Here is a 26,929-nt window from a genome sequence, read left to right as displayed (position 1 = left end):
ATATGTGATTGATTTAACGAAGCACGGCGTCGGGGAATCTATACTATCTTGTTTACCTTCACGTCGCCGTTACAATATTTTCTCCTTTCCATTTACTTTACCTAAATTAAATACATACATGAATTCATCATCAAAATTAATATACACAACTAAATTTAGATGCACAATTAACTAATTAAAACAAAGTATTGTTTGATGGTTGAGGAAGATTAACAATGAAACAGAAACAATAGAATACATAAGAAATAATGCTAAAAATCTTTTGTAATAGAAAGAAAGGAAATTCAATTAAAGAAAGAAGCTAGCTTTGCCATGGCGATGGTGGATGGGTGTTGTGATCAGTGGGGTGATCGTACGACGAAGATCCCATCTGATCAAGGCCGTCCATATCCAGGAAATTCCTATGAGGGAATCCTCTCAGTCCTAAGAAATCCCTCGTCAAACCTTCCCCGCCGCTGGAGCCTCCGGCAGCGCCGCCGCCTGGTCTGGCGGCGGTCATCAGATGGGAATTCTGATCGTGTAGAGGAGTAGTAATCAAGTTTCTCTTCTGCGATTGAGTCTGAGTGTGCGTCATCATTCCATTGAAGGTATCCTCGAAGGGGAAGGAGGATTCGACATTGTTGTTGTACCCGGCGGAGGAATTGGGCAAAGAGAAAGCAGCAGCAGCAGCCATCATGTTCATGTTCATGTTGATGTCTTGGAGCTGTTGATCGATGCAATTATTTCCGACGTTGAGGAGGTGGTGGTGCTTGTTGTTGTTGGGAATGGGAAATGAGGGGAAGCTGGAGCCATGCATAAAAGCAGCTTCACGTGAGGGAAGGACAGCTGTAGTTGTGGACGAGGAAGCGCAGAGCCCCGGTGCACCCACGTGATGATGGGGTCTTCCAAGAATTGACTGCTCTGATGTTGATGATGACTGGCAGGGCATCTTTGAGCTCATCGTCACCCCCATTTGGGACGCCTTCTGCAACAGTGCCGTGGCCGACATCAGCGACGAAGACGACGATCCTGCTGCAGGGGAGGACCTGGAAGAGCATACATTATTATTCATCATATTAGGGTTAGGGTTAGGGTTAGGGTTTTCTGACGACGATGATGAGAAGAGTCCTGATGATGGGCCGCCGCCTCCTTCCGGCGATAGCCACGGCGGGAGGCTGAAGGTGTGGTGGTGCTCCTGCTTAAGGCCGGCGGCATTTATGGGGTGCAGGTTGATGAAGGTGGTTCCGCCATGGATTTGGGATTGAGACTGGGATTGGGTTTGGGAGGATAAATTAATTAGTGGGGTGGGGGTGGGGGTGGGGTGTGTCATTGATCTTGAACTTTCTTCTGCCAAAGCATCGCAGAAGGCTCGGTGGGTGATGAAACTGTCCCTCCTGTGAACAATGGATCAATGAATGAATGAATATACAACACCAAACAAACAAACAAACACTAAACAACAAAAAGAACAAACCAGACTATACTTATATATATATATATAATATCATAATATATATATTGCTTTCTGATCTACCTCTGAACAGTATTGGATTGTATTGTATTGTATGTATCTATGTATGGTCATCATTTCTGAGCTCTACTTTTCTTTTCTTTCTTAAATTTTTTAAATTAGGTTCCCAGTACTCCTCTCTCTCTCTTTCACATGAATCGGAGACAATCGTCAACCCCTTTGTGTTCAATTTCTTCTTCGCCCCTTTTCATAGACAAAAGAGTTACTATATCTGAAACAATCAAGTGAATTTCGCGCTTCTCGATGCAGAAAATTATTTAGTGTGCTTTTCTGCTACCTATCTGTGAATTGTGAAAATAAAGCTTCGATGCATCTCTCTCCTGTCCCCCCAAATAGCAAAAAAATAAAAATAAAAAAAATTGTAAAAACCTCCCAACAATTTATGCAATTGCTAATTAATAGCAGTATCTATTCTATTTAGACTGTTGTTATAGAGGATGATGAATGATTTGGATAGTGAATCATATCGTGAGAATGAATTAATGTTGTTAGATGCTTACCTGGAAAAGAGGGTTCCGCAATCGCATCTGTACTCGCGAGTGCCACAAATCTTGGAATGAGCTTTCCAATCGGATTGAACAGCATAGCGTTTTGAGCATTTCTCGCACTTCCATTTCTTCTCGCCATGTTTTCTGGAGAAGTGTTTCTTGATTCCGGTGAGGTCGCCCAGAGCTCTAGAAGGATCGTGGTGGACGCAGCTTGGCTCCGGGCACACGTACACCTTCTTCTTCACCACTTCTTTGTTGCTCCTTTGCTTCAGCTTCCATGGCAGATTGTGCCCTCTTCTGTGCAGTTGCAGGTTCTGGTCTCTCTGAAATCCCTTGTTGCAGATCTCACACACAAACCTGTTTGTCGCCATTAGGGCTCTTGGAGATAGCGCCACCACTTCCGCATCAGGATCTACTTCAATTACAATTACAATTACAAAACCAAAAAAAAAAAAAAAATCAAAATCAAAATTCAATTCAATTCAATCAGTCCACCATCAAATCAAATCAAAACATTCAGGTGTACGATCGAATTAATTATATAACCTGGATGGCCAGGGAGACTTCTTTTCTTCTTGGGAGGCGGCGGCTGTGTCGGATTATTACCAATGGGAGAAGCAAAGGATTGGATGAGAGGCTGCTGTGAGTACATATTACCTCCTAATTCATGATTTCTGTTGCTGCTTGAAGATATGCTTGCTTCATTTGAGATTGTCGATGTTAAATTCGACATACTGTCATCCACCACCATGCCTCCTCGGAGCATTATATATCTATAAATCAATCTATCAATATCCCAATTTCCTTCCTTCTCGCAATGAATCCTGAAAATGAAGATAGATATATAAGCTGGAGAGCTGCAGGAACAAATTAAAATTAACCGAAAAATTTAAAAAGGGGGTCGAACTTTATAATTACTGTGGATGATGTTCAGCTCAGATCAGCTTTTAGGATTTGTAAAGGCCAAAACTTCTTTCACTGCACAGAAACCCTGAATGGAAAAAGGCAATAGATTTACAAAAAGTGAAGTTGAGGAAGTCTAGCTAGCTAGCTATTATATTCCAGATATTGAAAACCAACATGAATTTCTTCTTGGAATTATATAATCACATATACACATATATATATATATATATTATATTATTAATGTATCAATATAATATTCCATGCTTATATATAGATATATCTGAATGATTTGTTGTTGGTAAAAATATTCACAGGCTTTTAATTTGATTCCTTACAAACCCTAGGAAGATGACAAAGATTAACCACCAACACATGAGTGTCGATGAAGACGAAGACCTGTGTGTATATATATATATAAATTTAGTCAGGGAATTGGGAAGAAAGCAAAAGACAGTACTCTACATATATATATATATATAAAGTTAGTTTCGCTGCAAACAAAAGCTCCAAAAATCTAATGAAAAAACCTTCATATGTGTTAGCTTTTTCAATAAAAACATTACCTGAATTGCAGCTGATAACCATACACACCAGAACATATCACAGAGAGAGAGAGAGAGAGAGAGATGTGGATGAGGAAGTATATCTCTTCTTTGTTCAGTTCCTTACCACCATCAATTATAGAGATAATATACACGCAGATGTATATTTTTATTATTTATATTATCAAACATTTTAGTCTACATCTTTTCCGCCACGTTTTTTATACAGAAAAAAAAAAAAAAGAAAAAAGAGTATAAATTGCAAAACTAATTATATTGTAGTAACAATTTTTTTTTTTTTTTGGTAGTAATAATACATAAAATATTAGATATTGTCTGGGTGTGTGTACATATGAACACACAACCATATACATATATATATATATATATATGTATATGTTACTGTCCAGGATGTGTAAAAAGAATATATATCTTTATGTATATACTGTATATATATACGTACGTATGTGAGGAAATAGGAGGGCAGCAGTAGCGTATAAAAGTTTTCTATTACAAGCCAACAGCCATTTCTGACGACGTTTCAGTTTGTCTTATCCTTCGTTCCTTTTTTCCTTAGCCTCTCCAATTATTGCAATTTTGTTTCTTCTTTTAAATGTTTTAAAAAATAAACAAAAACATAAATCTGACTTATTAATTATAAGAAAATTCAATTGGGGACATGCAGTCACGGAAAGCTGTTGCAATATTCCTCCCAGCTACGGATGAATCCATACCAATTTGATTTTTTATTTTTTTATTTTTCAATATATATATATATATAGAGAGAGAGAGAGAGAGAGAGAGAGAGAGAACAAGCATGAGTAACAGTATAAATAATGATATATGTACTCACTCTCACTCACATTACATACATGTGTACTGCTGTACTTTTCTTTGCTAGCCTACTCACTCACTCTTGTAATTATAAATAAATAAATTTCATTGTTGTTCAAATATATTTCCACTATATATTTTGTCATGCTTTTATACATACAATCATGAAAACCAACAAATTAATATGTTTGTTAATTAGTTAATATCCTCAAAAGTGAGTCATTATTAAATATTTGTAAAACTCCTCCAGTATCTCACATGCACATACGTATCATTAACATTTGATTAAATTAGGATGTTAGAAGTAAAAATAATATGTATCGATAATTAATTAAATAATTATATATATATGAGCTAGACAAAGAAAGATGACATTGGTACACAGCATCGTGAGATACTCTGTCTGTCTGTCTGTCTGTCTGTTCGTCCAATCAACTATTCATTTAATTCAATTCCTCCACTAGCTTCAAATAAATGCTCACCATATATTCTCTTAGTATTAAATAACTATAATTTATAACATTTTATTTTATTATTTGTCATTTTACACACTGCATGCATGCAGTAACGTAGTCCACCCAGCAATTACTTTAATTTTCCTTTTTCTTAATTATACTTTATAGTATTCTTTTATTTTTTGTTTAATACCAGGAAGCGACCAATCCTTGAAAATTATAAATAAATAAAGTTGACTAGTTGGTGACTTTTTCGGAGAAAAACTAATTAGTAACACGAAATTGACTTGTTATTAGGTATAACAAAATAATACTAATAATAAATTAAAATATCATATTCAACATATTTATTTATTTAAAAAGAGGTCTTATAAAAATAAATTAATATATATATATATTTTCTGTTTTATGTCTTTAATGATCTGTACATTCTCTGATACACTTTCATGGGCTATTAATGAAATTGGATCGACCCGAGTATTGGGTCAATTTAAAATAAAAAAGGGCATTTTGTATTGGGCCTTAAAAATGAATGAAATTTGAAGTCACAATACAATCCAAAGCTGCAGAGAGAGTCCTATAAAAACTTTTGGGGTATATTTGAATTGACGTATCTATCTCCCAACATAACCTCATTAAAACAACTTTGTACAATTAATCTTACCATGTCATGTCAGCTGGTTAAAAAGGTTAAATTTAATTATTTATTTTATCTGAATATAAGTTTTTTAGTTTCGAATGGAACTTTCCAAAAAATTAGAGTATATAATATTCTTGTTTTATATATATATTTTGGTGAGGAAATATATACTACAAATAGAATAAGCTGACTGGAAATATATGTGTAAGCACGCGTGCATGTGTGTCTATATATATATATATATATATTTGTGTTACATTTATGTTGTCCTAATTATTTTCAAAAACTTTTTATTTTATTTATTTGGGATGTATAAAAACGTATAAAGGTTTTCTCATTTCGTTTCCATATGGTTGACTTTATTATCAATATTATAAATAAAATAAGAGTAAAATAAAATATCTAAATTATATTCCAAGTGCACCAAAAGTGTTGATTTTCTTTGTGGAGGGAGTAGTATTTACACAATTGTGATAAAATAATACAGTAAGAAAGAAATAAGACAAGCAAAAGATATACCACGTACGGTGATTATATATATATCTATGATTTGTTGGTGAGGGAGGGAGGTCTTAACTGGGGGAGCTTTTTTCGTTTGTTATATTAATTAATTATATATATATATATATATATCTCACTTTATGAATGAAGATGCAATCTAATGAGGTCATAATATTCAGCTAAAAGTCATCTCCACATGTACATATATATGTCTGGGTGCAGGACAGGAAAATACATCAATTGTTTAGGTAGTGATTATATTATATTATATTATAGGGAAAAGAGAAAAATATATATGTAGGTAAAAAGATGAGACGAGATTTTATTAAAGATAGATGATGACATACATACACTTTAGTTTGCAAAAATTAAAGAGAGCTTAGCTTTGTAAACATATATATATACATATTCAAGTAATTGGGGGAGGGGAGGCTTCTATAGTTGTATACATCTTTTTGCAAGATTTGAGTCGTAGATTGCAGTGAAAGATTCTTGAGGGGGCCCATGCCCACCTATTATATATATATATATATATATAGATAGATAGATAGATATGATATAGTAGGAGTATGTATGTATATATATGTGTGGTTTAATTTGTTTGTTGGCCGGAAATGGGGTGATTCCCATTTCAACCAATTTGGGACTCAGTTTCCAGATTCTGGACTGAACCTGCACACTCACCACTTTTGTGTAATACTAATACAACTTGCAAACTCATTAAAAATACTATTAATTAATCAAACGGAAACAAACAAATTCAAGTCCTATTTCAGCTGGATCATCAATCTCAATATCAATATCAATATCATGCTATTATTGCTATTTTTATTGGTATTGCGATGATGGTAAGTTATTATTAATGACGACAATAATTTAATATCTCTTTCGATCTATATATATCTATATCTATATAATAAATGTGTCGTATGGAACATGAATACTACGTTACACCTACTCTCTATAATTAATTCTAATGTTGTTGCCTGCCTGCCTGCCTGCCTTTAAATGCATACAGCATACTCACTTTTACAGTAATTATTTTGCTCCACCGCGACCTCTTTTTTATTTTTGTTGTGAATTTAATTTCTCAACCACTACTGCTGCTTGATTTTTGGGAATTAAATTTGGTGATATATGATTCATATGTATACATGTGTATAGATATATATATATATATAAGGTGTTGATTTGCATTAGACCCTTCGTTACATTCATTTAAATCTTTGCGCACACACACACACACATATATATATATATACTTTTCGTATGTCGAAAGTTGGTTTCTTTTTTAAAGACTTGCATCACATCAGCTGGAATATGTTCCATTTGTATCTACCACAAATTGTGGACTGAGAATATTCAACAATTTGGATTTTTCTCACTCTACCAATTTATAGAACCACCTGACCTTAATCTTTATTTTTTCGTGCAATTATGGCTTCAGTGTTTTACTTATTAATTTATTTTTTGGTAGGCTGCACATATCAACCTACCAAAATCATGTATAATTTTCAAATTCGACAGTTTGTTTTTTTTTTAAAAAAAATAAAATTAATCTGTATATTGATGTAAATCATGTCGACCGATATTATATTTTTCTTGAATATTAAAATATGTAGGAATCTGAGTATATAGAGACTATTGTGGTGTTTGGGATTTTTACTAAAGTAAGAAAGGGACAATGGAATCTTTGTTTATTTTTTCATTAGTTAATAATGCAACGACGACCACGCTTTATTTATATACCCTTTCTTTCGTCTTCACTACTAGTTACTTTAATTTTACTTTTTCTCTTGTTGAAAGAAACGTTTGCTTCTTCACAAATAATTATGTACTAACATGTAATTTTCTCATTCTTTACTGAATCTTCCCGATGCTTGGGCTATTATGGATTCCCCACTGGAATAGAATCATCCATCTTAATTAATTATTAATCCTTTTCTGTTTGTTTTAACTCGTCGAAAGGCAATTTTAATGTTTTTACCAGAACTCCAACCTGATTCTATTAAATCAGGTGCAAATTAAATACAAAAAAAAAAAAAGATCAATTCTTGTTAGATATATGGGTTTCGAAAGGACTCAAAAATGCCAAATTTATGAATGAACGACCTCTGATACCAAACGTGTGTGACAAGAATTCCAAAAGCCCTAAATAACCTCTTGAATATTCCTCCATAAATTATTGGGATATTCATGATCAGTTATTTACCGATTTGTAAAGAACTAGGTAGTGATCAAAGGTGACAGTGTAACTTCAAGAGATTTAATTCAACCATACTAATTTTACAAACAAAATAATGAAATTACCAAAAGATCAATACATAATAGGACACCATATGCCTGCTATTGGACTGATAATAATACTCTTGGGAGTTTTTATTCACATAAATAGCAAATATATGTATAGATATCCTTATTTAACTTCAAATTCATCCTAACAACAGTTACCAATAGCCTAAGAATATTAAACGCTCGTAATCAAACTTCGATTGCGAGCAATAACATGCAAAAATTTACTTAATTTAATTATCATCTCCTAGATAGTTTTTCTTTTTTTTTTTTTTTTTTTTTTTTTTTTTAATACTAAAATTAACTTGCATATATATAATCTAGATATAGTGAAAGGCGAAATAAGAAAAATATTTAGCTAATTAGAAATTCATTTCGAAGAGCACCAATCTCAATAAGCTTAGGCACCAGATTATTACTCAAGTGCAGCGCCACCAGGCTCTCGAGCCCACCGACGCACGCGCCGCCGATGTACAGCGCGGGAGCAGCTCCGGCGGGCGGGCCCCCTAAGTCCTCGGCGTTGTCGCGGGCGGTACGGCGGGGGCTGAGGGCGGCGATCTCATCCTCCTCCAATTCGATGACGGTTGGGTGGACGCCGATGGTGGAGAGGAGGCGCTTCATGACGTGGCACATGCAGCAGGATGAACGGCTGAAGATGATCACCGGATTCTCCGAGATCAGGCGCTGGATGCGCATCTCCGCCGACTCCGCCACGTCGATTGCCAGAGGGGAGGTGGTGGTGGTGGTCAGCTCGAGGCGGACGCCACCGTCGCCGTCGCCGTCGCCGAGGGAGCCGTAGCGCCGTGGTCCTTTCATGGGCGCCCGCGGGTTGAATTGGGGATGGGAAAAAGCTAATAGTAACAAGTAAGGAACGAAGAGGGTATCTAATTTATATTCATAAATTTGGCATTTATAGTATTTCCACTCGTATTCCGACACCCACCCAGCTGATTATTGTTATTATTATTACGGGACTTTGGAATACCATGTAGCAGAGTAGAGTAGAGTAGTATCAATATTTATTTAATTTAATTTAATAAAAAATAATGTTGGAAAGGAAAAAGGAAAGCTTGTGAATTATTGATGCAATAGTAAATTAGTTGATGGTGGCAGAGTGACGTAAGAAACATAATGTGAGGGGAGGGGGAGAGAATGTGGTGCTCTGCCTCTGCATCTGTATCTGTTTCAGTCAGTGCTGCCCGGCCCTGGCTACATGACAAAACACACAGATCCCAATCATCTCATCTGCTCTCTTGGTCCCCTAACTTAATTATGTAATTAAACATTATATATATGGATTAATTAATGCAATTATGGAGCACCATGGACATCGGAGTATATAATTATATATATTTATTTATTTATTTCCACTAACTTGTGTTTAGAGAAAATAAGACCAACTTTAATTATTATTATTATTATTAATTGTATATAATAAAAACTGCTTCTCCTGTTCCTTGCCGCTTTACGCAAGTTATTGGCTACCCATCCCACCACTTGACCAGCCCTAACATGACATGATTGTGATTGACAATAACCAGTTGATCCATAATTAGTGATTCCGGAAATGTCCAAATCCGGCAATTATTTATTTAAAAATGAAATTGCATGTGCTGTTGTTCCAATTTCCAAGGAGAACCATGGAAATTACATGCTTCCATCTAAGTGGGATCGGCTAAGCTCTGATTTAGATAAAATATAATTAGTAAGTAATTAAAAAATATATTAATAAAAATAATTATAAATTAAAAATTTATAAAATATAAAATATAAATATAATTAAAATATATAATTATATTTTAAAAGAAAATTATATATGAGACCGAAGGAGTTCTTTATTATTTTAATTATTATAATGGGCGACGACTCGGGTTGACCGCTAGGGCTACATAAAATAATAAAACGGCGTCATAGCGGTCGACCGAAGCACAGGGGTTCAGAGTTGGCTCAGTACTACGCTTCAGGACAGGCAAGGCTGTGTTTGGCTAATCAAAGAAATTATGCAAACGATGCTATAATTGGGTACACTGTAACTCTGTAACAACACTGAGCTACCAAACGCGGCCTTACAGTAATTGACCTCGGCAGTTGGCACATGGATGAAAAGTAGTAACTAAACGTAATCCTGACGTCAGGTGGACCTCAGTACAAGGAGGTGGGGGCGCAGTGACGTAATAGAGGGAATTAACTAAGGGTGGGGCCCAGAAGCGACATGGTCCACAGGCTGTCCACGTCATGCCTACGAGTAGACAAGCTATTTAGGATTGGGGCTAGACAGTAAGAAATGAAGTACTAGTATCAGTCTACCACGCACGCAATCACCTCGCTAGTGGGATACCACCACGTGGCTTGCTCAGAAAATGACGCTTATTTCACTCCTACTTTTCTGCTTTTTTTTTTTTTTTTTTTTGAAGTATCAATACAATAAATAAATAAGTCGTGAATTAAAATAGGAAATAAATAATTAGTGTAAAGATAACAAATTAAGTAAATGGCGCACGAGCTGCAATTCTCATGGATTAAACAACAGTTTATCAAGTGAAGTATATACGTACGTACTTAAGTGTACAACACGTTCCTGCACGTCTGTATGTTTACTACTGCATAGAGTACATATATATATATATATATATATATAAAAGTGGGTGGCTGCGTGATGAATTGGTGCAATTAGCTCACTTTGAAAAATTGATACTAATATAATTCGTCTGCTCTTGTAATTGTGATGGTGATGGTGATAGGGACAGGGTGATGTGATGCAATATTAATTTCCAGACTTCCCAGCAATAATACATCGCGGAATTGAATTGAATTGAATTTTATTTCATAATAATAATAAAAGTAAAATAATAATAATAATAATAATAATAATAATAATATACTAATTTTAAAGGAAAAGAGGTGGGAAGGGAAGTGGGTCTTACAGTAGGAAGCTTACGCATGAAAAAACATGAAAGCGTTGCAGGTGAACCGTCGATGGTGCTGATTTTGGTGTCTGCCACGTTGGACGTGAATTTGATCTAATTTTAATTAGTGTTTAATTATTTATTACATGTATGTATGTATGTATGTATGTGTGTGTGTGTGTGTGGAAGCTATTACATCATCAAGTAGAGATCGATGCAATAGTGAGTGGGTGGGAATTAGAAAAGATGTCTTTGTAGACTTGGGGACGGGACTGCTAAAAAATTAATGCCCCCCGTTAGCTTTCTGAAATAAATAACAAAAATAAATTAGGTCAATAATTAATGCTGGAAAAGAAATTCGACGTACCCGCACAGGCATTAAACAAAAGGTGTAATAACTTTTTAACTGAAAATTAGGGCCTCGCACATGGGATGGGAGTATGTATAATTCACGATCATTCACCATTATTGATTTTTCCAATCTTGTTATATTATAACCAAAAATTATATATATATATATATGATAAGAAGCAGTATCATACAAGAATTAACTATATATTTATTTTGGATCGATGTGTTCATTTTATATTTTCTGGTGAAAGTATTTTTTATTATAAGTAGGATAAATATTATTATTAATGTAAAAAATATTTTGCATTGAATTATAAATATTTTTTTTAAAAAAATAAAAAATATATAATTTTAAATTAAATATTTGTTTTTATTGATATTTTGTAATGAGTATTTGAATTTTTTTTTTATTTTTTAATTTCTGTAATATATATATATTTTATTATTAGTTAAAATCGTATTAAAAAAATAAAAAATAAAAATATACGAGGTGAGCACACTTTAACGAAGCATACAATAAAAATGATGAAAGTGGTGACCCAATGATGCAGTTGGCATGCAAGTGATGTCTAATCTTTCCATCCAATCATCAAATTAATATTTCTTTCCAACTTTTTTTTTTTTTTAATTGGAAAAAAATATGTTTCCTTTAATAAATTACTTTTTCATTTTTGGTTGGCTGAATAAACTGACAAGTTACCCTAAATTAATATAACGCATAATCCTCGTGTAAAGGCTAGTTGGCAAAAAGATGTCCTATAACTCACCGTGTGCACAATAGCAGTTAATTGGTGATACATTTGTTTATAGTAAAAATTAGTAAATTAAAATATTCACAATGTTACATGCACTTGGTAAAGGTGACCTGATTTTCGTTAGTGCTAATGATGTTAGTACACAGTGAAAATACGGCAGATACATCATTCGAATAAAGAACTATCATCTCATGTAGTTCCTTAAAGGATATCTGATAATGTAAGATATATACTCTGTTCAAGTCCTTCACCTTTTAAATTATCTGTCATGATTCACCTAATGTCCAATGTTCTGCAGATACAAAATTATGGTGCAATAACTGACAGATGTTTGTCACATGAAATAAATCTATTTCTATAATTAAAATAACATAGTATAAATGAAATCGGGTTGTTTCTTCAGGGAATTAAAAAAATTTTATTTTCAATTATTTAATTTATAAATATAATTAAAGGAGGATTTTGGAAGTAGAAAATAAAAGTAAAATAACAAAAAGCCTAAAACATAAATTCAATAAAAATAAGTTTTAAGTATAGGAATGAAATTGACAACTTGGACAGTGAATTTGATTATCGATAAATATTTAATTTTATTGGTTTCTAAATAAATTAATTATAGTTACCGACGCGTATTTAATAACCAACTATTCCTTAATTTTTTTACAGTCTAAGTACGCCCGTCTAACCCTAGTGACGCCACAAAGAATTTACTAGCCTAACCGTCTTGCGAACTAGAAGAGCCTAATTTAATTTAACAATTATTTATGCTAAATCTTTTAAAATTGATTCCGTAATTTCCTAATAGTGTATGCCACTAGTTGCTATTTGAACCAAATACGCCTAATTTAGTTTAGCAATTAATGTTTAATCCAATTGAAATACCTGGCATACCCAATCAAATAAAAGATTATAATTCAAAGAAATCAAAATCCACTAGAAACTCAATAAATCTCACAAGTCTAATATCCCAAAATCCATGCAAGTTTAAAAAAAATAAACTACTAACTAATCATAAGAGGAAGAACAGAGAAAAAAAAAACAAAAGAAAAAGAAAGCAAAGATAATTGTGACCTGAGAATGAGGACAGTGAAGGTAGAATTTGAAATATTCTTGGCATAATCTTTCTCTTTTATGCCCTTGATCAAAGTGGCGCCTACTCTTCTTTCTTTCCTTTAAATTTGCAATTGGCCTTGGACTTTTTTTTTTTTTTTTTTTTCTATTTTTCAACTAATTATATAAATTTTATTATTATTTTCCTACAAATTATAAATAAATAATATGGACCTAAATCAGTTAAAATCTAATCAAATATGACAAATAATATAAATATATAACGTATGCGATTTATGACTATAATAACGGTTTGTGACAGAAAGATTAATTACTGAGATCAATTACTTAATTAGAAAAATATATAAATAAAGATTGACAATGCATGTTGGAAGTGGAGAGTTGTTTGCATGTATGTAAGCAAAATCTGGACAACCTTTACTTTTAAATTTTATAAGAATATGGATGGTGTGAGTGGATGCAGGCAGGGCAGCAGGTCGGGTGATGATGACGATCATCATCATATTATGTTGAACATGGCATTGGCTGCTGGCTGCTGGCTGCTGCTCGTACAGACTTTTTTTCATATGTTGTATTCTTTCATTTTGTACCACATTAAATGCTCTCTTTTTATCCCACAATATCTAACATAATTATGCTCGCAAAGATTCTTATTCCCCTCCCGTGTAATTTGAATCTTTGACCCAACTGTATGTGCGAGTGCATCTGGTCCGGACATCGGCATTATTCATCCACTCCACTTGCCTTGTTATTATTTTAAAATCTGTTAAAGAATATCTAATTTCCATGGGCTTCAATTGTAGATTCAACAAGCTTCTCTTCTCCTTGTTAAAGCTAATCTGGACTCACTGACTTCAGGCCCACTGCTAGAAGAGGTGGCCTGTTTCGATATATACGAGGTTCTATATTAAAAACATCTGCTGCCATCCGTTATTAACAGAACACGACACAGAACTTACAAGCTTTACAGAATGTGTGGAATATTTGAGATCAGACAAGACAGTTTGAGGAAGAATCAAGCTCTAGTTGGCATGGCAGCACAATATGATTTGATTATAGGTTTGTGACATAATTAGGACAAGAAGCTGTTGAAAGATTCACATCGGTTGGAGGCTGCTCTTCAGTTGTGGGAGAATTTATTGTCGATTCTGAGTGATCCAGAGGAGATTGGGATGGCACAATTAGGATCCGAGGTGCCATTAATGGAGGCTTTAAGAAACTGAGACTCGTCCATGGACTGCCTCTGAGCTCTGCATCTGCATCTGCAGCCGGTCCTCTGCTTGGCCTTGGTCGCTTCGGTCATGCTCATGTAATTCGGCACTGGCACTGAAGGTGAAGGAGAGCTCTCATCATACCTTAGGACAGAGCTGGGGCTGGAAGAAGATGGTGTTGTCTTTGCTCTTGTTGCTGCTGCGGCTGCCACATTGTTCTTCCTAGTTTTCCCCGAACTAACTTGGGACGACCTCGAAAGATTTCCTACAGAGACAGCACTACCACTACCATTATTAGTATAATTATGATCCCTGCAGCTGCTGCAGGTCTTGGATGGCGGTGGTGTTGTCTCCAAGATGGTGTTGGTGGCTTTCTCTTTCTCTTTCTGTTTGTCCTTGTTGTCCATGAGCATCAGCCTGTTCTCCCAGGGCTTGGCTGCCATCCAGCGTTCTAGCCAGCTCCATCCCCAGCTACTCTGATCGAATTCAGAACATCTTAAGGAGGAGGGTGCACCTGATTTCCACTGCCAAGCCAAATGAACACGCATGTTGAGCAAGGGATGAATGAATGAATGATCGATCAATCACCAAAGGCTGTTGCTGTTGCTTTGTTTGTTTGTTAAATGGAAAACAAACCTTTTGAGCGAGAGAGTATGCAAGAGCTCTCTCTCTCTTCACTGCTCCCTCCTGCTTCATTTGTATCTTGACCTTGATTTCTTCCAGGGTGCCTCTGCTATCACACCATCCTTCCTGAATGAATGAACGAACAGATGAATAGTCGATTGTGGCAGCTAGGATGAATGACTGCAGCAATAAATTAGATTATACCTCAGCCTGTTTGATGGGATCGCCGCCACGGCGTTCGTGTAGGATCTTCTGCACGGCCTGTCCCTCTTCAGACATGCGCACACGCCGAGCTCTGATTCTAGCCTGTACTCGAACCAGTGCCTGCATGCACCGGAGCGTCACCGCAGCTTGTTTCCGAACCTGCCTGCCTCGGACTATGGCTTGGAGCCGAACCAAACCTTTCAATGCTCGTAGCGCTCTTCTTGCCTGCATTCATTAATCCAATCCAATCCAATCCAATCATTTCAGGAACGAAGAAGCTAAACCAACTATCACCTGTAATGTGTAGTAATAAAGAAAGAATGCCCACCAGAAATCCTCTGAAAGCAGTTTGGATTCTAATGGCAGCCCATTCTTGCTTCACCACCCTGAAATCTTTAGGAGGAGCCCGGACAACAGTTGCAACAGCAGCACTGAAAGTATCCGATGATAAATCTGTCCCACCCCCACCCCCGCCCGCAATTCCCCCATTTTTCTTGGAACCTCTTTTCCCTATCAGATCCCCTGATGACCTCTTCCATATCCTCCATTTCTTGCCTTTTCCAACAACTTTATCCTTCAAAATGGAGACGGCCAAAAAGGCGCCAAAAAATGAGTTCAAGAATTCAACACAAAACACACACACAAATCTAACAAAAGACCCACTCAGATCATAAGCACATTGAACTTTCCAGAAAGAGAAAATCATAATGCACAAGCGAGTCCGAGTACAAATGTCTATGCATCATTAATGAAAAGCTAGATACCAAGTGGAGATCCAATTTACAGGAGAGCAGAGATACACAAATTCTCATTTGTAACGAAGTCAAGCGCAAGAAAGACACAAGCTTGTGAAAGTAGAACAATAAATGGGGGTGCTATGCGGTAAATAAAAATGTAAGCAAGACTGAAATGATTTATTTGCTTAAGAGTATCTAAGCTTACAGTGTCATCTTTATCAGTTTTCTTGAGCCCTATCAGAACTTTAACCCATTTTCCTGAAGCCCCCATCTGCGGCAAGCCTTCAGTGACAACAAAACTCTTCGCTTCCCAGTACAAAAATTTGAAAATGGACAGATTTTTGAGGAAGAGAGAACTTGAGAGAGTGAATAGAAGAAATACAGAAAAAACATATGAGTATAGAAAAAGGGTAGTAAGTTTTTAAATGTCTTAATGACTCTTGTCAAGCAAACGACAAACAACGTCTGAGATGGAGAGGAGCAGAGCTTTTAATAAGAGCATTTAAAATTCCTGTTTCTCCTTGAAAAGAATAAAACTTTGGTCGATATGAGCAGTTACGGAACCAATAACAGGGGATTTTTCCGAGGAAACAGACACAAAGTTGGCAAAAAAGCAAAGGGGAATTTCTGAAAGTGGGGTTTTTGCTCTGTCTATGAAGAACTCGTCACTGTTGTATTGAAACTTCATTGCTACTGCTCTGCTCTGCTCTCAGTATATTAAAATAAATGTTTGTTTTGGTAATACTAATCAGTATAGAAAATGTTTCTTTGGCTCTGTTTTCTTGTGTTCACTCAGACTCAGTCCCTTCACTGTTTGCCGTTCAAAATTCAAAAAATTAGCGGCCTCCCGCTCGAGACAAAATGGCCACGTCTTTCGAGTTTAATTACAAGAAACCCACCCACCCCATACAAATACAATACAAAACCAAATGGGACTGAAAAGGTGCAGCAGCAGGTAATAAAACCAAAAAGAACCATACAAAGAAAACCCTAAAGTCAGTGCACTGAAGATCTGCACTGCGGAGGAGTCTTTATTTATTTGCAGAGAAAATTAAACCCCACAACATTTGCCTCGGATCCCTCTGTCTTGGTTGGGACTACCTATGCACGCATGTACACATCGATACCAATTATCGTAGAGTACACACACATTTTTTTATCTTTTTTCAAAATTTGAAACCAGTCCGATAGTGTAGCTTCAATGTTGAATAAGCTAATGGAAAATAATGTGCCCACCGGATTGGGTTGGTCTGATCCAACGGTGCAGAGACGAATACTGATTGGATGAGATAATTCAGAGTTTCATTAAAGCCATGGTTTTTAATTGACAACACGACACATATATGAATGAATTCAGGATGAGAAAGTAGTTTTAATATGACTCTTTATCATCAGGGTAGTCAAAGAACAATGGTGACAGACGAGAGAGGTATCTGCCATCTGGCGAAAAATCATTAAATGGGGCATTGCCAATTTTCTTAGAATGGGGACCTCTTTGTTTGATGATAGATAGCTCAGAAATCAATTGATGTTTGATGCAAACCAAGGCAATTGTGCATTTGGTTTGGTTTGGTTATCCTCCCCATGGCTATGGAGTGCAGTAGTGATTATATTGTAATTAATATGGGCAGGGCAGGCACAGCCATGAGAGCCCCAAGGTTTAGAACTTCCACCCACTTTTGTCTTTACCCTTTTGCTTGTTTTTAATTATTTCACATTGTCTTCACCAATTAGAGTATCCAAAACTCCTATTTGGCAACACACTGTCTGGTCTGGTCTGGTCAAATACGATAAAAGTGAACCTGGAGAAGCAAGCTGTTCAACAACTTTTATTCAACAAGATGAAGTATTAATTTTTTCTGCGGGATTACATTATTTATATGTCATATCCACCTGGAACATTATACAGAATATATGAATCGACAACGTTAATAAAAACCCAAAGTACATTATTTTTCATTTTTAACATCACAGAGTTTATAATTCGAAACTTGCGGGCTGTCAAGAGCTTTTATACTTGTACTGCACGCACGCACAGATTGGCTGAACTTCATTAAATTAGATTCACCACCTCACCTCATGTCCACTTCTACCTTTAAGGGCAATAAATACAATATAATTAATTGTCCATCTAACAAATGAATGAACGCTTCTTGCAGCCATTCTACTTTGTATCATATATATATATATTCACACTGATACTATACTATGAGGAATTAATATAATTTACTATGTTGAGGACTCCCGTTTGCGGGATATGTAACTAATGGCTTAGTTTCCCTAACAAGTTCGAGCTTTTAGGTGAGACGGTCATTAGCTTCCGACATGGTATCAGAGCCTAGGTTAGGTCTCGAGTTCGAGTCCCGCCCGTCCCCATTTGTGGCACTTGCATGTGCAAGTTTCGCAGACCCACTTGCACCTGAGGGGGCGTGTTGAGGACTCCCGTTTGCGGGATATGTAACTAATGGCTTAGTTTCCCTAACAAGTTCGAGCTTTTAGGTGAGACGGTCATTAGCTTCCGACATACTACATTTTGTTACCGAGATGGAAGTCTCCACATTCTAAATTAAAATTACCAACAGAATATGCACACTTCCTAGTTCTTGCAAGCTTAGACGACTGCCCTGGTCTGACAAGATCAAGCTTTCAGGAAGATCCATGAATCACATCATCTGTAAACGCTGCTGGCTAGCTGCTTGTTGAAGATGCTAATATAATGCGTATTGAAGAAACTCAAGAACAAGCTAACAAGAGATCGTGCGTCCATTTTGACCAGTGTTAATTAATTTGAATGGTGGAAGAAAACAAGTAGCATTGGATCGATGGATGGATATATACAAAATGCCAAAGGGGCGATCAGAATGGATATATATATATATACATAATAAATGAATATTAGTATTAATTGGGTTGAGTGCAGTGTACTGTAGCTAGTAGCATGTACCTATTTTTTTGACAAATCTGGAGCTGGGGCTGGTGGGTCGATGTCGGGCGGCCTGGAAAACGACAAGACAGTGCTATTGGATCTCTGGTGGTACGTCGAAATTTTGTTGCCCTTCTCATCGTACACAATGCTCTCTTCGTCTTCGTCAGGAACCTTATTCCTTTCCCCGAGTATTATCTGCTTCTTCCATATGGAATCTTCGTGTTTTAACTTCGTCTTGTCGCGGATCCCCGCAGCCTTCTCCTCCAGCCGGGAAATCTGCTTCCCCACCATCCCGTTGACGTGCCCTGGCAGTTTCATGCTCAAGCTGGACGCCAGCTTCGACGTGATCGAATTCGACCGGCTGTGATGATGATGCTGTGTGCAAGAATATGTTCTCGTGTGGAACCGCCCCGGCGGCGGCGGAAGCGGCGGTTCCTCGTCATCGTTTCCGTTGGACGTATCTTTACTGTCCCTCGGCGGGGTGTCTTCGTCTTTGGCGTCTCCTCCGCTGCTGGAGGGGTCAGCTGTATCTTCTTTATTGGCGTTTTCGTCCGGTTTCGGGGTTTTCTTGCGGCCTAAGACACCGCAGAGGAATGAAACTGCAACAAATTGATGCAAGAAAAAAGAAGAATTCGTGATCAGATCAGCAGATGAATCGTTCATTCTCTTTCTTTTAAAATTTTTGTAGAGTTATGTAAAGGGATGATACAAACAGATCATCTATCCTTGTGACCTAAAGGATTTCTTTTCCCCATGGAAACTGGGAACCACCAAGATCGCAGAGACACGATTGAATTTCTTCAAGCATGAACATATGTACCAAAGTGGAGACTACAAACAAATATATTTCTGGGATTTGCAGCAGCTACTGTATGGTTACTCTTCCAAAAGATTTTTTTTCCTTTCTTTTTTTGATTTTTTTGGAAAATTTGTTTGTGTGTTGAATTTGCAGCAAAGTAGTTTTGTTTTCTCATGCAAAATTTGCGATTGGTGGAATTCAGGTTTGTGAGGACGAAAGGCGACGTTCAAAGTTGGGCACCTCTATTCTAGCTACAGCATTAAAATTTGACGGTTAGAATTAGTTACTTTGGTTGAATTTTTTTACCGACTGTTGTTGGCTCATGAGTATTATTCTAAATTAGAATTTTTGGTTTACGTGGACTGCCTGCCTGCCTGCCTTAATTATTATATTCTTTCATGTATCTAGCAAATACACAAATTCCAATTTGAAGCTACTAGATGTCAATAGAAGTGGTGTTTTTACAGCATAGATGAGCAATCTGATATGATATTGATCAACATCACATTTAATTTATTAATCCACGTGAATAGTAAATAAATAAAATAATGGAACTCCTTACAAATGGTTCAAGGAAAAGGGGACCTCTTCAGTCCCATCAATTAAACTGCATCATCTTCTTCTTTTAAAAAATACAAAAAACTCACCCTCACACACAAGGGCTATCGGCTATTCGGTTGTGTGAAAAGAGAACCCACAGAGAGTCATGTCGATATATATATATATATGCATACATACAGATTAAAGACAGATGGTTAGAAAGGTGATGTGTGGGGAATTCTTTTGCATTAATGTCAGGAGCCATATTGTATTGTGATGAGTGGAGCCTCCTCCTCCTGGTGGTGGTGGTGGTGGTGGTGGTGGGGAGATACACACAAAAGAGCACATTAATTATATATTTTGAACGCAAGCTAAATCAGGATTTGGCATGACACAGAGGGAATTAAAGACAAAAATCTTATCTTTGATCCCAGTCAATCTTGTGATATACACCCTTAATTTTTTTAATTAAAATTCGGCAAAGCCGACATACGGTGAGTATGTGGGCTACTACTGTTTCTTGTAATGATTGAGCAGTGTGCAGAGAGGCTCTCAGCCCTCTTGCCTTGCTCAACTGCTTTAATTTGCTCAGTTAATCAAGAAATGCCTAGATATAGATATTGTCTTCTTTTCTTTTCTATTTATTTATTAAGTCCTGTCCACTTCACACACCATTATCATCTTTGCCTTTGCAAACAGTTTTCCAATAAATGTATTGATTCCATTATATTAACAGCTTCTATCTGAGAGAAGACATTTAGTAAAATTCTGACTTTCTGAGGGGGAACCAGCTAATTAATTGAGGTTAAATGGCGGCAAGCAATTCGAGCAGCAGTAGTCGAGGCAGCAAATTCAATAAAGTCTGTGTCTTCTGTGGAAGCAATTCGGGCCACCGGAAAGTCTTCAGTGATGCTGCTATTAACCTGGGAAATGAACTGGTCAGTTTCTTCAGCTTTCCATTATCTTGGCAATCTTTGATCACATGATCATATTGGACCATTATGATCTGATATGATGTGATTGCAGGTGAATAGGAAGATAAACTTGGTGTATGGTGGAGGTAGTATTGGGCTAATGGGATTAATTTCCCGAAGAGTCTCTGATGGTGGCTGCCATGTTCTTGGGTGGGTAATAACTAATAAGGGCTTGTCAAAATTCTACAGCACACTGGTTTGGTTTGGTTTGATGTTGTAGTATTCTTCCCTTCAACTAGCTTAGGTAGACAGATAACTAATGAACTGTTTACTTTGTCTGTGTTCATGCAGTGTAATTCCCAAAGCTCTAGTTCCCATTGAGGTAAGTTATACGTAACCGTGCCATTTACTGAATTAGGAATTTATGGACAGACAACGAACATCCAAATGTTGGATTTGCAGTTTCAGCTGAATATCTATCTATCTGATAATGTCTTTATCTATGTCTATGTCTGTGGTCTATACTTATGCCTATGCCTATGCTTAACAGATATCAGGAGAGAGTGTTGGCGACACCAAAATTGTGGCGGACATGCACGAGCGTAAAGCTGTAATGGCGCGGGAGGCCGAAGCATTTATTGCTCTTCCTGGTGGTTAAATAACTAATTAAAATGCAGTCTGTCTATTTTCAGACAGCCATTAGTTCAATATTGTGTTGTGTATGTTCTTAATTATAATACCATTCATCATGTTAGGAGGATACGGGACCATGGAAGAGCTACTGGAGATGATAACGTGGGCACAACTTGGAATTCATAGGAAGCCAGTACGTACTGTACTGTACTGAATCAATATATCAATCATTTTGATGATATGCTTTAATTTTGTGGACTGGACTGACGGACAGGTTGGTTTGCTGAATGTGGATGGATACTACGATTCTTTGCTGAAGCTATTCGACAAAGGCGTTGAAGAAGGCTTCATTGAACCTGCTGCTCGCCGCATAGTTCTTTCAGCTCCCACTGCCAAACAGCTTCTAACAAAGATGGAGATGGAGGTATATATATATATATATATATAATATATGTATCTGTTTTCTTTACCTTATATATTTCATCATCCACAAGTTGAAAATAACATAAAAATAAATTTTAAAAAATATATCATCTTCCTAATTTGCTGCAGGTATATGTTCGTTTCCATGACATTGTCGCCCCTGCAGGTTTGGAGATGGAACTGGAAGATACATGATGGACTGGATATTCTTGTTTTTGTCAGCTGGTTTTAACTAATAATGTATAATACATAGATACACGCCCCTGTTCCTGTTGTGATTAAGTTATTGTGCAGTGTGTTTGTTTTTTGAGATAGCACAGAACGTACACTCAGCTGATTTGCTGTGATTCAGCACCATTGATGTCGGTCCTCTCTCTTGCTTGCTTTAGAATTGTTGCAATTTGATTTCATGTTGTCAATTACTTTACTTCCGAAGCTTTTAAGTGAATGGAAGAAAGATAGAAAGGCATTAGGGTCAGAAGCTTTCTCTTTCTTTTTCTTGTCAAGAGTCCTCCATTTATCCATCAAACCAGGTTTCATTGCACACGAAATCAGGTTTAAGAGCACATAGATGTTCTTTCTGATGTTCTGTGATCTCAACATTGCAGACATACATACACTCAAGACGCTACCCAATTAGGATGATGAGTGATGAAAAAGCTAGCAGTGGAGTGGGACAACACAACAGGTACAGATGGATAGTAATTCAAGGATAACGTAGGTAATGAATGACTGGAAAGAGCCGCACCCGGCCCCAACCCAAGAATTGTTTTGTTTTGATTGGTGGGTTTGGTTGGGTCAAAATTGTTCTAAACGAGGTTGAGTGTTGTTTGGAGTTTTTAAGGTGGACAGAAGGTTTGGGTTGGGTTGTGCATTTTGTAGAGTCTTCTTTCACATCTCATATCATGTCCTGATGTTATCATTGTGATCACATATCATTTCAGTCTATCATAATCCCATCATCCACCACTTCTCAATTCCATGGGCTATTATTGAAGCCAAAATACAGCTTACACATTACACTTTTCACAATTAATTCTACACTGCACTGCACCCTTGAGTCGAGCAATTCCAAACCTCTGTATTATATATATAACTCATGGCAAAATCAAACGAATGTGCAAGTCAATCACAGAGATGGGACAAAAAATTCACACCTTCAGGGGCGTATTTACTTGTCTACGAACACTACTCATCACTATCCGAGCTGTCTCTCTCTCTATAGTATCCATTTAATGAAAACTACTCAGGCTTTCTCTTTCGAGGTTGAAGACATCAAATGCTGAAGTGTGCTCGCTTGGATAACAGCGCTTGGATTTGTTTCTCTTGCCCGGCTTGAACCTGTTTGTCTATGCGCACTGCTGCCACCTCCAGCGAGGCGCCTCCATGGCCTTGGAAGGTGTCTCATCAGCCGTGTTGACGTTACCAACAGGACAACGCCAAGAATGATCAATAACCTGCACAGAAAGGTTCGTGAAATGAGATAAAACCTTTGCATATTCTACAACACAATATCAAACTGGATACCATCCGAGAAGAAGCATCAGTCGAGCAACTGGGGCTGTAGGCAACTGTTCGCCCAAGGCGAACATACCGGCAAGGACGCCTGTTACTATTGAAGCAACTGCTGCACATGTGGACACTACTATTGCCCTTCCATGCTTCAAACCACGGGTCTGTATGGTGAAAGCAAAATGTGGTTACTATATTAAAAGCTGTGAGTATGAATATTGATAACATCCCAGGGTGTCGGTGGACACAGCAACATCAAGAAATAACAGCATTTATGCTACCTGGTAAAAAAATCCGGATGCGCTGCAGGATATGCTTATCGCAATGCAAATAGGAAGCACTAGCTTGGAAAATCCTTGCTCCATGAATATGAATCCCATCTTTGATATTACAGAGGCAAGCCTGAAATTGTATTTGGAATATTTCTTCCATGTAAACTCGTGGAGAGATTTTTATAAGGAATCAAGCAACAAGGATCCAACTAAATTAGTACCCAAATAAAATGCCAGATTCTAAACCATGAATGATTTCTTCAACCACTTCATATTGCATCTGCGGGGTAATAGTGGATAGTCACATCAAGTTTATAAAGGCTTGAAGTTCGTTCATAAGATAAGGAAGCTACATTACCAACTCTTGTTCTCTTCTTTGGCGTCTAAACACACGAAGCCATCCATTAAGAAGTACCTGCAATAAGCGAGTGAGATCAAGATCCTTTAAAATGAGCAAATCAACAATATCCACATTTTACATTTGCTTTGACCAATTGAATGACAGTAAAAGACATTCACCCATGAAAATGTAAAAGTTGAGAAAAAATGTATCTAAAAAAGTCAGCAATTTGGTATTAGAAGATGAAAGATTCCTTGGGGGTAAATTGTGGAGCAGGACAGGATATGCTTGCAATCATAGCACGGATTTATACTTTGATTTCTGTGTTAAGAAGATAAAAGCTTTATAATAGATGCTGAAAATTAATGTAAGATACCTACAAACAAGAATGCCACAACAAAGGCTAGCCATGGTAAATGGAAAACTGAGATCGGCAAAGCTGTCTGCTCCTCTCCTCCAGCACCAACACCTAAGGGGATATCACAAAAAAATTTAAGAGCATGTGGATCAGAATGGAGGTAGAAATTATTCTGAGAAACTATACAAAATACAAATACCATTCAATCTGACACATGAAAGCCATTACAGGATCAATGGAAGTCAGATGTGATCATGTAAAATGCATTTGTTAAACCTTCTAAGGAAAAAAGTATCTAAATGCAGTTAAAAATTTCTTGCGCTCCACAGAGCTTGCATTACCTATAGTTCCAATTCCAGCCAAAACTATACCAACCCAATCAATAGCGTTCATGATCTCCTTCAGATAAAAATGAGAAAAAACTGAAAGAATTGCAAGCCCACACCCGGAAACAGGTTGAATGACTGATACCTGTTTCAAAATCTCAGAATCAGATCATTATTTATCCCTATAACAGGACATGAAGATTAAAATGTGGTTTGATGAGGTTTACAGGAGCTTGAGATAGTGCGAGAAGCATCAAGACAGCTCCACCAATATCCATTAGGAATCCAATGATCCATGTTCTGTTAGAAGCATACGCCCTTAGGACCTGTGTTGGTACAGACCAGTTTTTACATCTGTTTCAGTTATGCAATTGAATACTACAAGCACACTCAAACAATTTCCTTCAATTGAAGACAACATTGGCAAAGAAAAGGGAAAGAGAGACAGATGCAAATTTAAGGGTCAGGAAACATAATGTCCTCACAATTAAAAATTATCCAATGCAATCTCCCGAGTTGCATCTAATTCGAACCAAGAAAACATCACTTGAGCATCTCAGTAAAGATCGTTCATTTCGGGGATGGATCGTTCATGAACATTTCTTGGTCAATCATTACCAACTATGTAATTGCCGAAAACCAGCCTTACATTCTAAGATTCATCTATCTCAATCTAAACAAGATCTGACAATATTCTGAATCTGAATATAAATGTAGCACCAATCCGTAACCCCTCAACCAAAATAAACCCGCAAAAACGAAGGATAATTTGGTGTAGCCGAAAGAAAATCCAATCATCGTGAACTACGCAGTCTAAGAATTTAAGTCAGAGCAGCAAGACCAGCAACCACTATTCGCGTATGATGAGTAGGAAGAATACAGAAAACATCAATCGAAACCCCGGCCTCGTGCACTACGTACCTTGATCTTGAAAGAGAGGGGCGGAAGAATTAGGGTGCCCTTCTTTTGGAGGACTTTGCCGATGTTATTCCCGGCGGTGGCCGCTATCGTTAAGCAAATTGATTCCCACATCTCTGTTTACCTCACGGTCTCGCGTCCATGTGATCTTTATTCGCGGCGCTGATATTTGGGTAAAATTGTAGCGTTTGTCGAATAGATAAATTATAATAGTGAGATATCCTCTGCTCTAATGTTGGGTAGATCCATCGTTTTTCGTTTCAGTTCCTGCGGTTTAGCTGTCGGTTTCCGGGCTGGGTGGATTAAACTTAAAACGAAATTGTATGTATCACTCTAGTAGGAGTATATTTTATTGTCTCGAGAGAAATCATGGATTAAGATAATCATTCCCTTAATACTTCATACGGAATGGATACCTCTTTTCAAATAAAGGTCAGATCTCTCCCAATACATTCCTAGCTGATTAGAAAGAAATAAAACATGTCTGTCTGTCCGTATACAGATTGCTGCAGATTAGATGGATTGGGTTGAATTACGAAGATGATTAATTCACCCTTTTTTTGAAAAATGATGTGAGAAAAGCAGCTTGCTATTTTTTCGAATGCTCTCTCCTCATTTCTTTGGTGCCACAACAAGCCGAGGCGGTTGGTAATATATATATATATATATATATATGTATTTAGGGATATTGGGTGTTTATTATTTACTTGTGTATTTGGATTGTTGATGTGGGCAAGAATATTCTCTCAAGTTATTCCTTCTTGTTTAGGTGTAACGAAAGTTCGTCAATGCACTATTCCATCACAAGCTGTAGACAAGAGCGTGCTTTGTCAAGAAAAGTAGGCAGATTTCGTTATCAAAAAAAAAAGGAAGAAAAGTAGACAGATAGGAAGGAAGGAGTAGGAAGTTGGAACTATGCTGATATCATATCAGACAAGCGA

At 36.8% G+C, this 26,929-nt stretch overlaps 5 protein-coding genes across 8 annotated transcripts; 1 reads left to right on the top strand and 4 right to left on the bottom strand.

The window, feature by feature from the left end:
* Nucleotides 1-123: 123 nt before the first annotated feature.
* On the bottom strand, nucleotides 124-3,608 carry LOC127265507 (protein indeterminate-domain 7-like). Of its 4 annotated transcripts, none has more exons than XM_051295322.1 (6): nucleotides 3,468-3,608; nucleotides 3,240-3,300; nucleotides 2,906-2,989; nucleotides 2,545-2,822; nucleotides 2,011-2,413; nucleotides 124-1,373 (listed from the first exon to the last, which is right to left on the bottom strand). In XM_051295322.1, the coding sequence occupies exons 4-6, from the start codon at nucleotides 2,762-2,764 to the stop codon at nucleotides 302-304; spliced, it is 1,695 nt and encodes a 564-aa protein (XP_051151279.1). In that variant the 5' UTR covers nucleotides 2,765-2,822; nucleotides 2,906-2,989; nucleotides 3,240-3,300; nucleotides 3,468-3,608; the 3' UTR covers nucleotides 124-301. The 4 variants fall into 4 exon arrangements, with proteins under 4 accessions (XP_051151279.1, XP_051151280.1, XP_051151278.1 ...); XM_051295323.1 differs by having other exon boundaries at nucleotides 3,244-3,300; XM_051295321.1 differs by lacking the exon at nucleotides 3,240-3,300.
* A 4,815-nt stretch (nucleotides 3,609-8,423) lies between these two features.
* LOC127265398 (glutaredoxin-C6-like) lies at nucleotides 8,424-9,193 on the bottom strand. The gene has a single exon (XM_051295175.1). The coding sequence runs from the start codon at nucleotides 8,982-8,984 to the stop codon at nucleotides 8,523-8,525; it is 462 nt and encodes a 153-aa protein (XP_051151132.1). The 5' UTR covers nucleotides 8,985-9,193; the 3' UTR covers nucleotides 8,424-8,522.
* Nucleotides 9,194-14,048: 4,855 nt separating this feature from the next.
* On the bottom strand, nucleotides 14,049-16,958 carry LOC127265670 (protein IQ-DOMAIN 6-like). Its single transcript, XM_051295599.1, has 5 exons — nucleotides 16,233-16,958; nucleotides 15,619-15,864; nucleotides 15,291-15,515; nucleotides 15,099-15,212; nucleotides 14,049-14,986 (listed from the first exon to the last, which is right to left on the bottom strand). The coding sequence occupies exons 1-5, from the start codon at nucleotides 16,296-16,298 to the stop codon at nucleotides 14,372-14,374; spliced, it is 1,266 nt and encodes a 421-aa protein (XP_051151556.1). The 5' UTR covers nucleotides 16,299-16,958; the 3' UTR covers nucleotides 14,049-14,371.
* Nucleotides 16,959-19,325: 2,367 nt separating this feature from the next.
* On the top strand, nucleotides 19,326-22,684 carry LOC127265741 (cytokinin riboside 5'-monophosphate phosphoribohydrolase LOG8-like). The gene is made up of 9 exons (XM_051295713.1): nucleotides 19,326-19,823; nucleotides 19,955-20,024; nucleotides 21,029-21,230; nucleotides 21,319-21,416; nucleotides 21,558-21,588; nucleotides 21,757-21,856; nucleotides 21,962-22,032; nucleotides 22,114-22,263; nucleotides 22,392-22,684. Exons 3-9 carry the CDS (start codon nucleotides 21,102-21,104, stop codon nucleotides 22,455-22,457), a joined length of 645 nt encoding a protein of 214 aa, XP_051151670.1. The 5' UTR covers nucleotides 19,326-19,823; nucleotides 19,955-20,024; nucleotides 21,029-21,101; the 3' UTR covers nucleotides 22,458-22,684.
* A 684-nt stretch (nucleotides 22,685-23,368) lies between these two features.
* LOC127265740 (probable magnesium transporter NIPA9) lies at nucleotides 23,369-26,361 on the bottom strand. The gene is made up of 9 exons (XM_051295712.1): nucleotides 25,992-26,361; nucleotides 25,298-25,396; nucleotides 25,086-25,215; nucleotides 24,767-24,855; nucleotides 24,405-24,461; nucleotides 24,268-24,326; nucleotides 24,056-24,176; nucleotides 23,790-23,938; nucleotides 23,369-23,719 (listed from the first exon to the last, which is right to left on the bottom strand). Exons 1-9 carry the CDS (start codon nucleotides 26,100-26,102, stop codon nucleotides 23,509-23,511), a joined length of 1,026 nt encoding a protein of 341 aa, XP_051151669.1. The 5' UTR covers nucleotides 26,103-26,361; the 3' UTR covers nucleotides 23,369-23,508.
* Between the last annotated feature and the right edge of the window lie 568 nt (nucleotides 26,362-26,929).

This window comes from Andrographis paniculata, unplaced genomic scaffold (assembly GCF_009805555.1).
Source record: "Andrographis paniculata isolate CXL003 unplaced genomic scaffold, ASM980555v1 Contig73END, whole genome shotgun sequence".
In the NCBI taxonomy this organism is placed as follows: Eukaryota; Viridiplantae; Streptophyta; class Magnoliopsida; order Lamiales; family Acanthaceae; genus Andrographis; species Andrographis paniculata.
This window is presented reverse-complemented; position numbering and strand designations above follow the sequence as displayed.

What these genes read in the sequence shown, in the direction of transcription:
- LOC127265507 (XM_051295322.1), bottom strand. Translation starts at nt 2,764, where the DNA reads ATGCTCCGAGGAGGCATGGTGGTGGATGACAGTATGTCGAATTTAACA. An exon ending in AAGTCTCCCTGGCCATCCAG is followed by an intron (nt 2,414 to 2,544) that starts GTTATATAATTA and finishes TTGTAATTGAAG; the next exon opens with TAGATCCTGATGCGGAAGTG. An exon ending in TGCGGAACCCTCTTTTCCAG is followed by an intron (nt 1,374 to 2,010) that starts GTAAGCATCTAA and finishes CATTGTTCACAG; the next exon opens with GAGGGACAGTTTCATCACCC.
- LOC127265398 (XM_051295175.1), bottom strand. Translation starts at nt 8,984, where the DNA reads ATGAAAGGACCACGGCGCTACGGCTCCCTCGGCGACGGCGACGGCGAC.
- LOC127265670 (XM_051295599.1), bottom strand. Translation starts at nt 16,298, where the DNA reads ATGGGGGCTTCAGGAAAATGGGTTAAAGTTCTGATAGGGCTCAAGAAA. An exon ending in AAACTGATAAAGATGACACT is followed by an intron (nt 15,865 to 16,232) that starts GTAAGCTTAGAT and finishes TCCATTTTGAAG; the next exon opens with GATAAAGTTGTTGGAAAAGG. An exon ending in ATCCCATCAAACAGGCTGAG is followed by an intron (nt 15,213 to 15,290) that starts GTATAATCTAAT and finishes TCATTCATTCAG; the next exon opens with GAAGGATGGTGTGATAGCAG.
- LOC127265741 (XM_051295713.1), top strand. Translation starts at nt 21,102, where the DNA reads ATGGCGGCAAGCAATTCGAGCAGCAGTAGTCGAGGCAGCAAATTCAAT. An exon ending in TTGGAATTCATAGGAAGCCA is followed by an intron (nt 22,033 to 22,113) that starts GTACGTACTGTA and finishes ACTGACGGACAG; the next exon opens with GTTGGTTTGCTGAATGTGGA. An exon ending in TAACAAAGATGGAGATGGAG is followed by an intron (nt 22,264 to 22,391) that starts GTATATATATAT and finishes AATTTGCTGCAG; the next exon opens with GTATATGTTCGTTTCCATGA.
- LOC127265740 (XM_051295712.1), bottom strand. Translation starts at nt 26,102, where the DNA reads ATGTGGGAATCAATTTGCTTAACGATAGCGGCCACCGCCGGGAATAAC. An exon ending in GGCTGGAATTGGAACTATAG is followed by an intron (nt 24,856 to 25,085) that starts GTAATGCAAGCT and finishes ATATCCCCTTAG; the next exon opens with GTGTTGGTGCTGGAGGAGAG. An exon ending in AAAGAAGAGAACAAGAGTTG is followed by an intron (nt 24,327 to 24,404) that starts GTAATGTAGCTT and finishes ATTACCCCGCAG; the next exon opens with ATGCAATATGAAGTGGTTGA.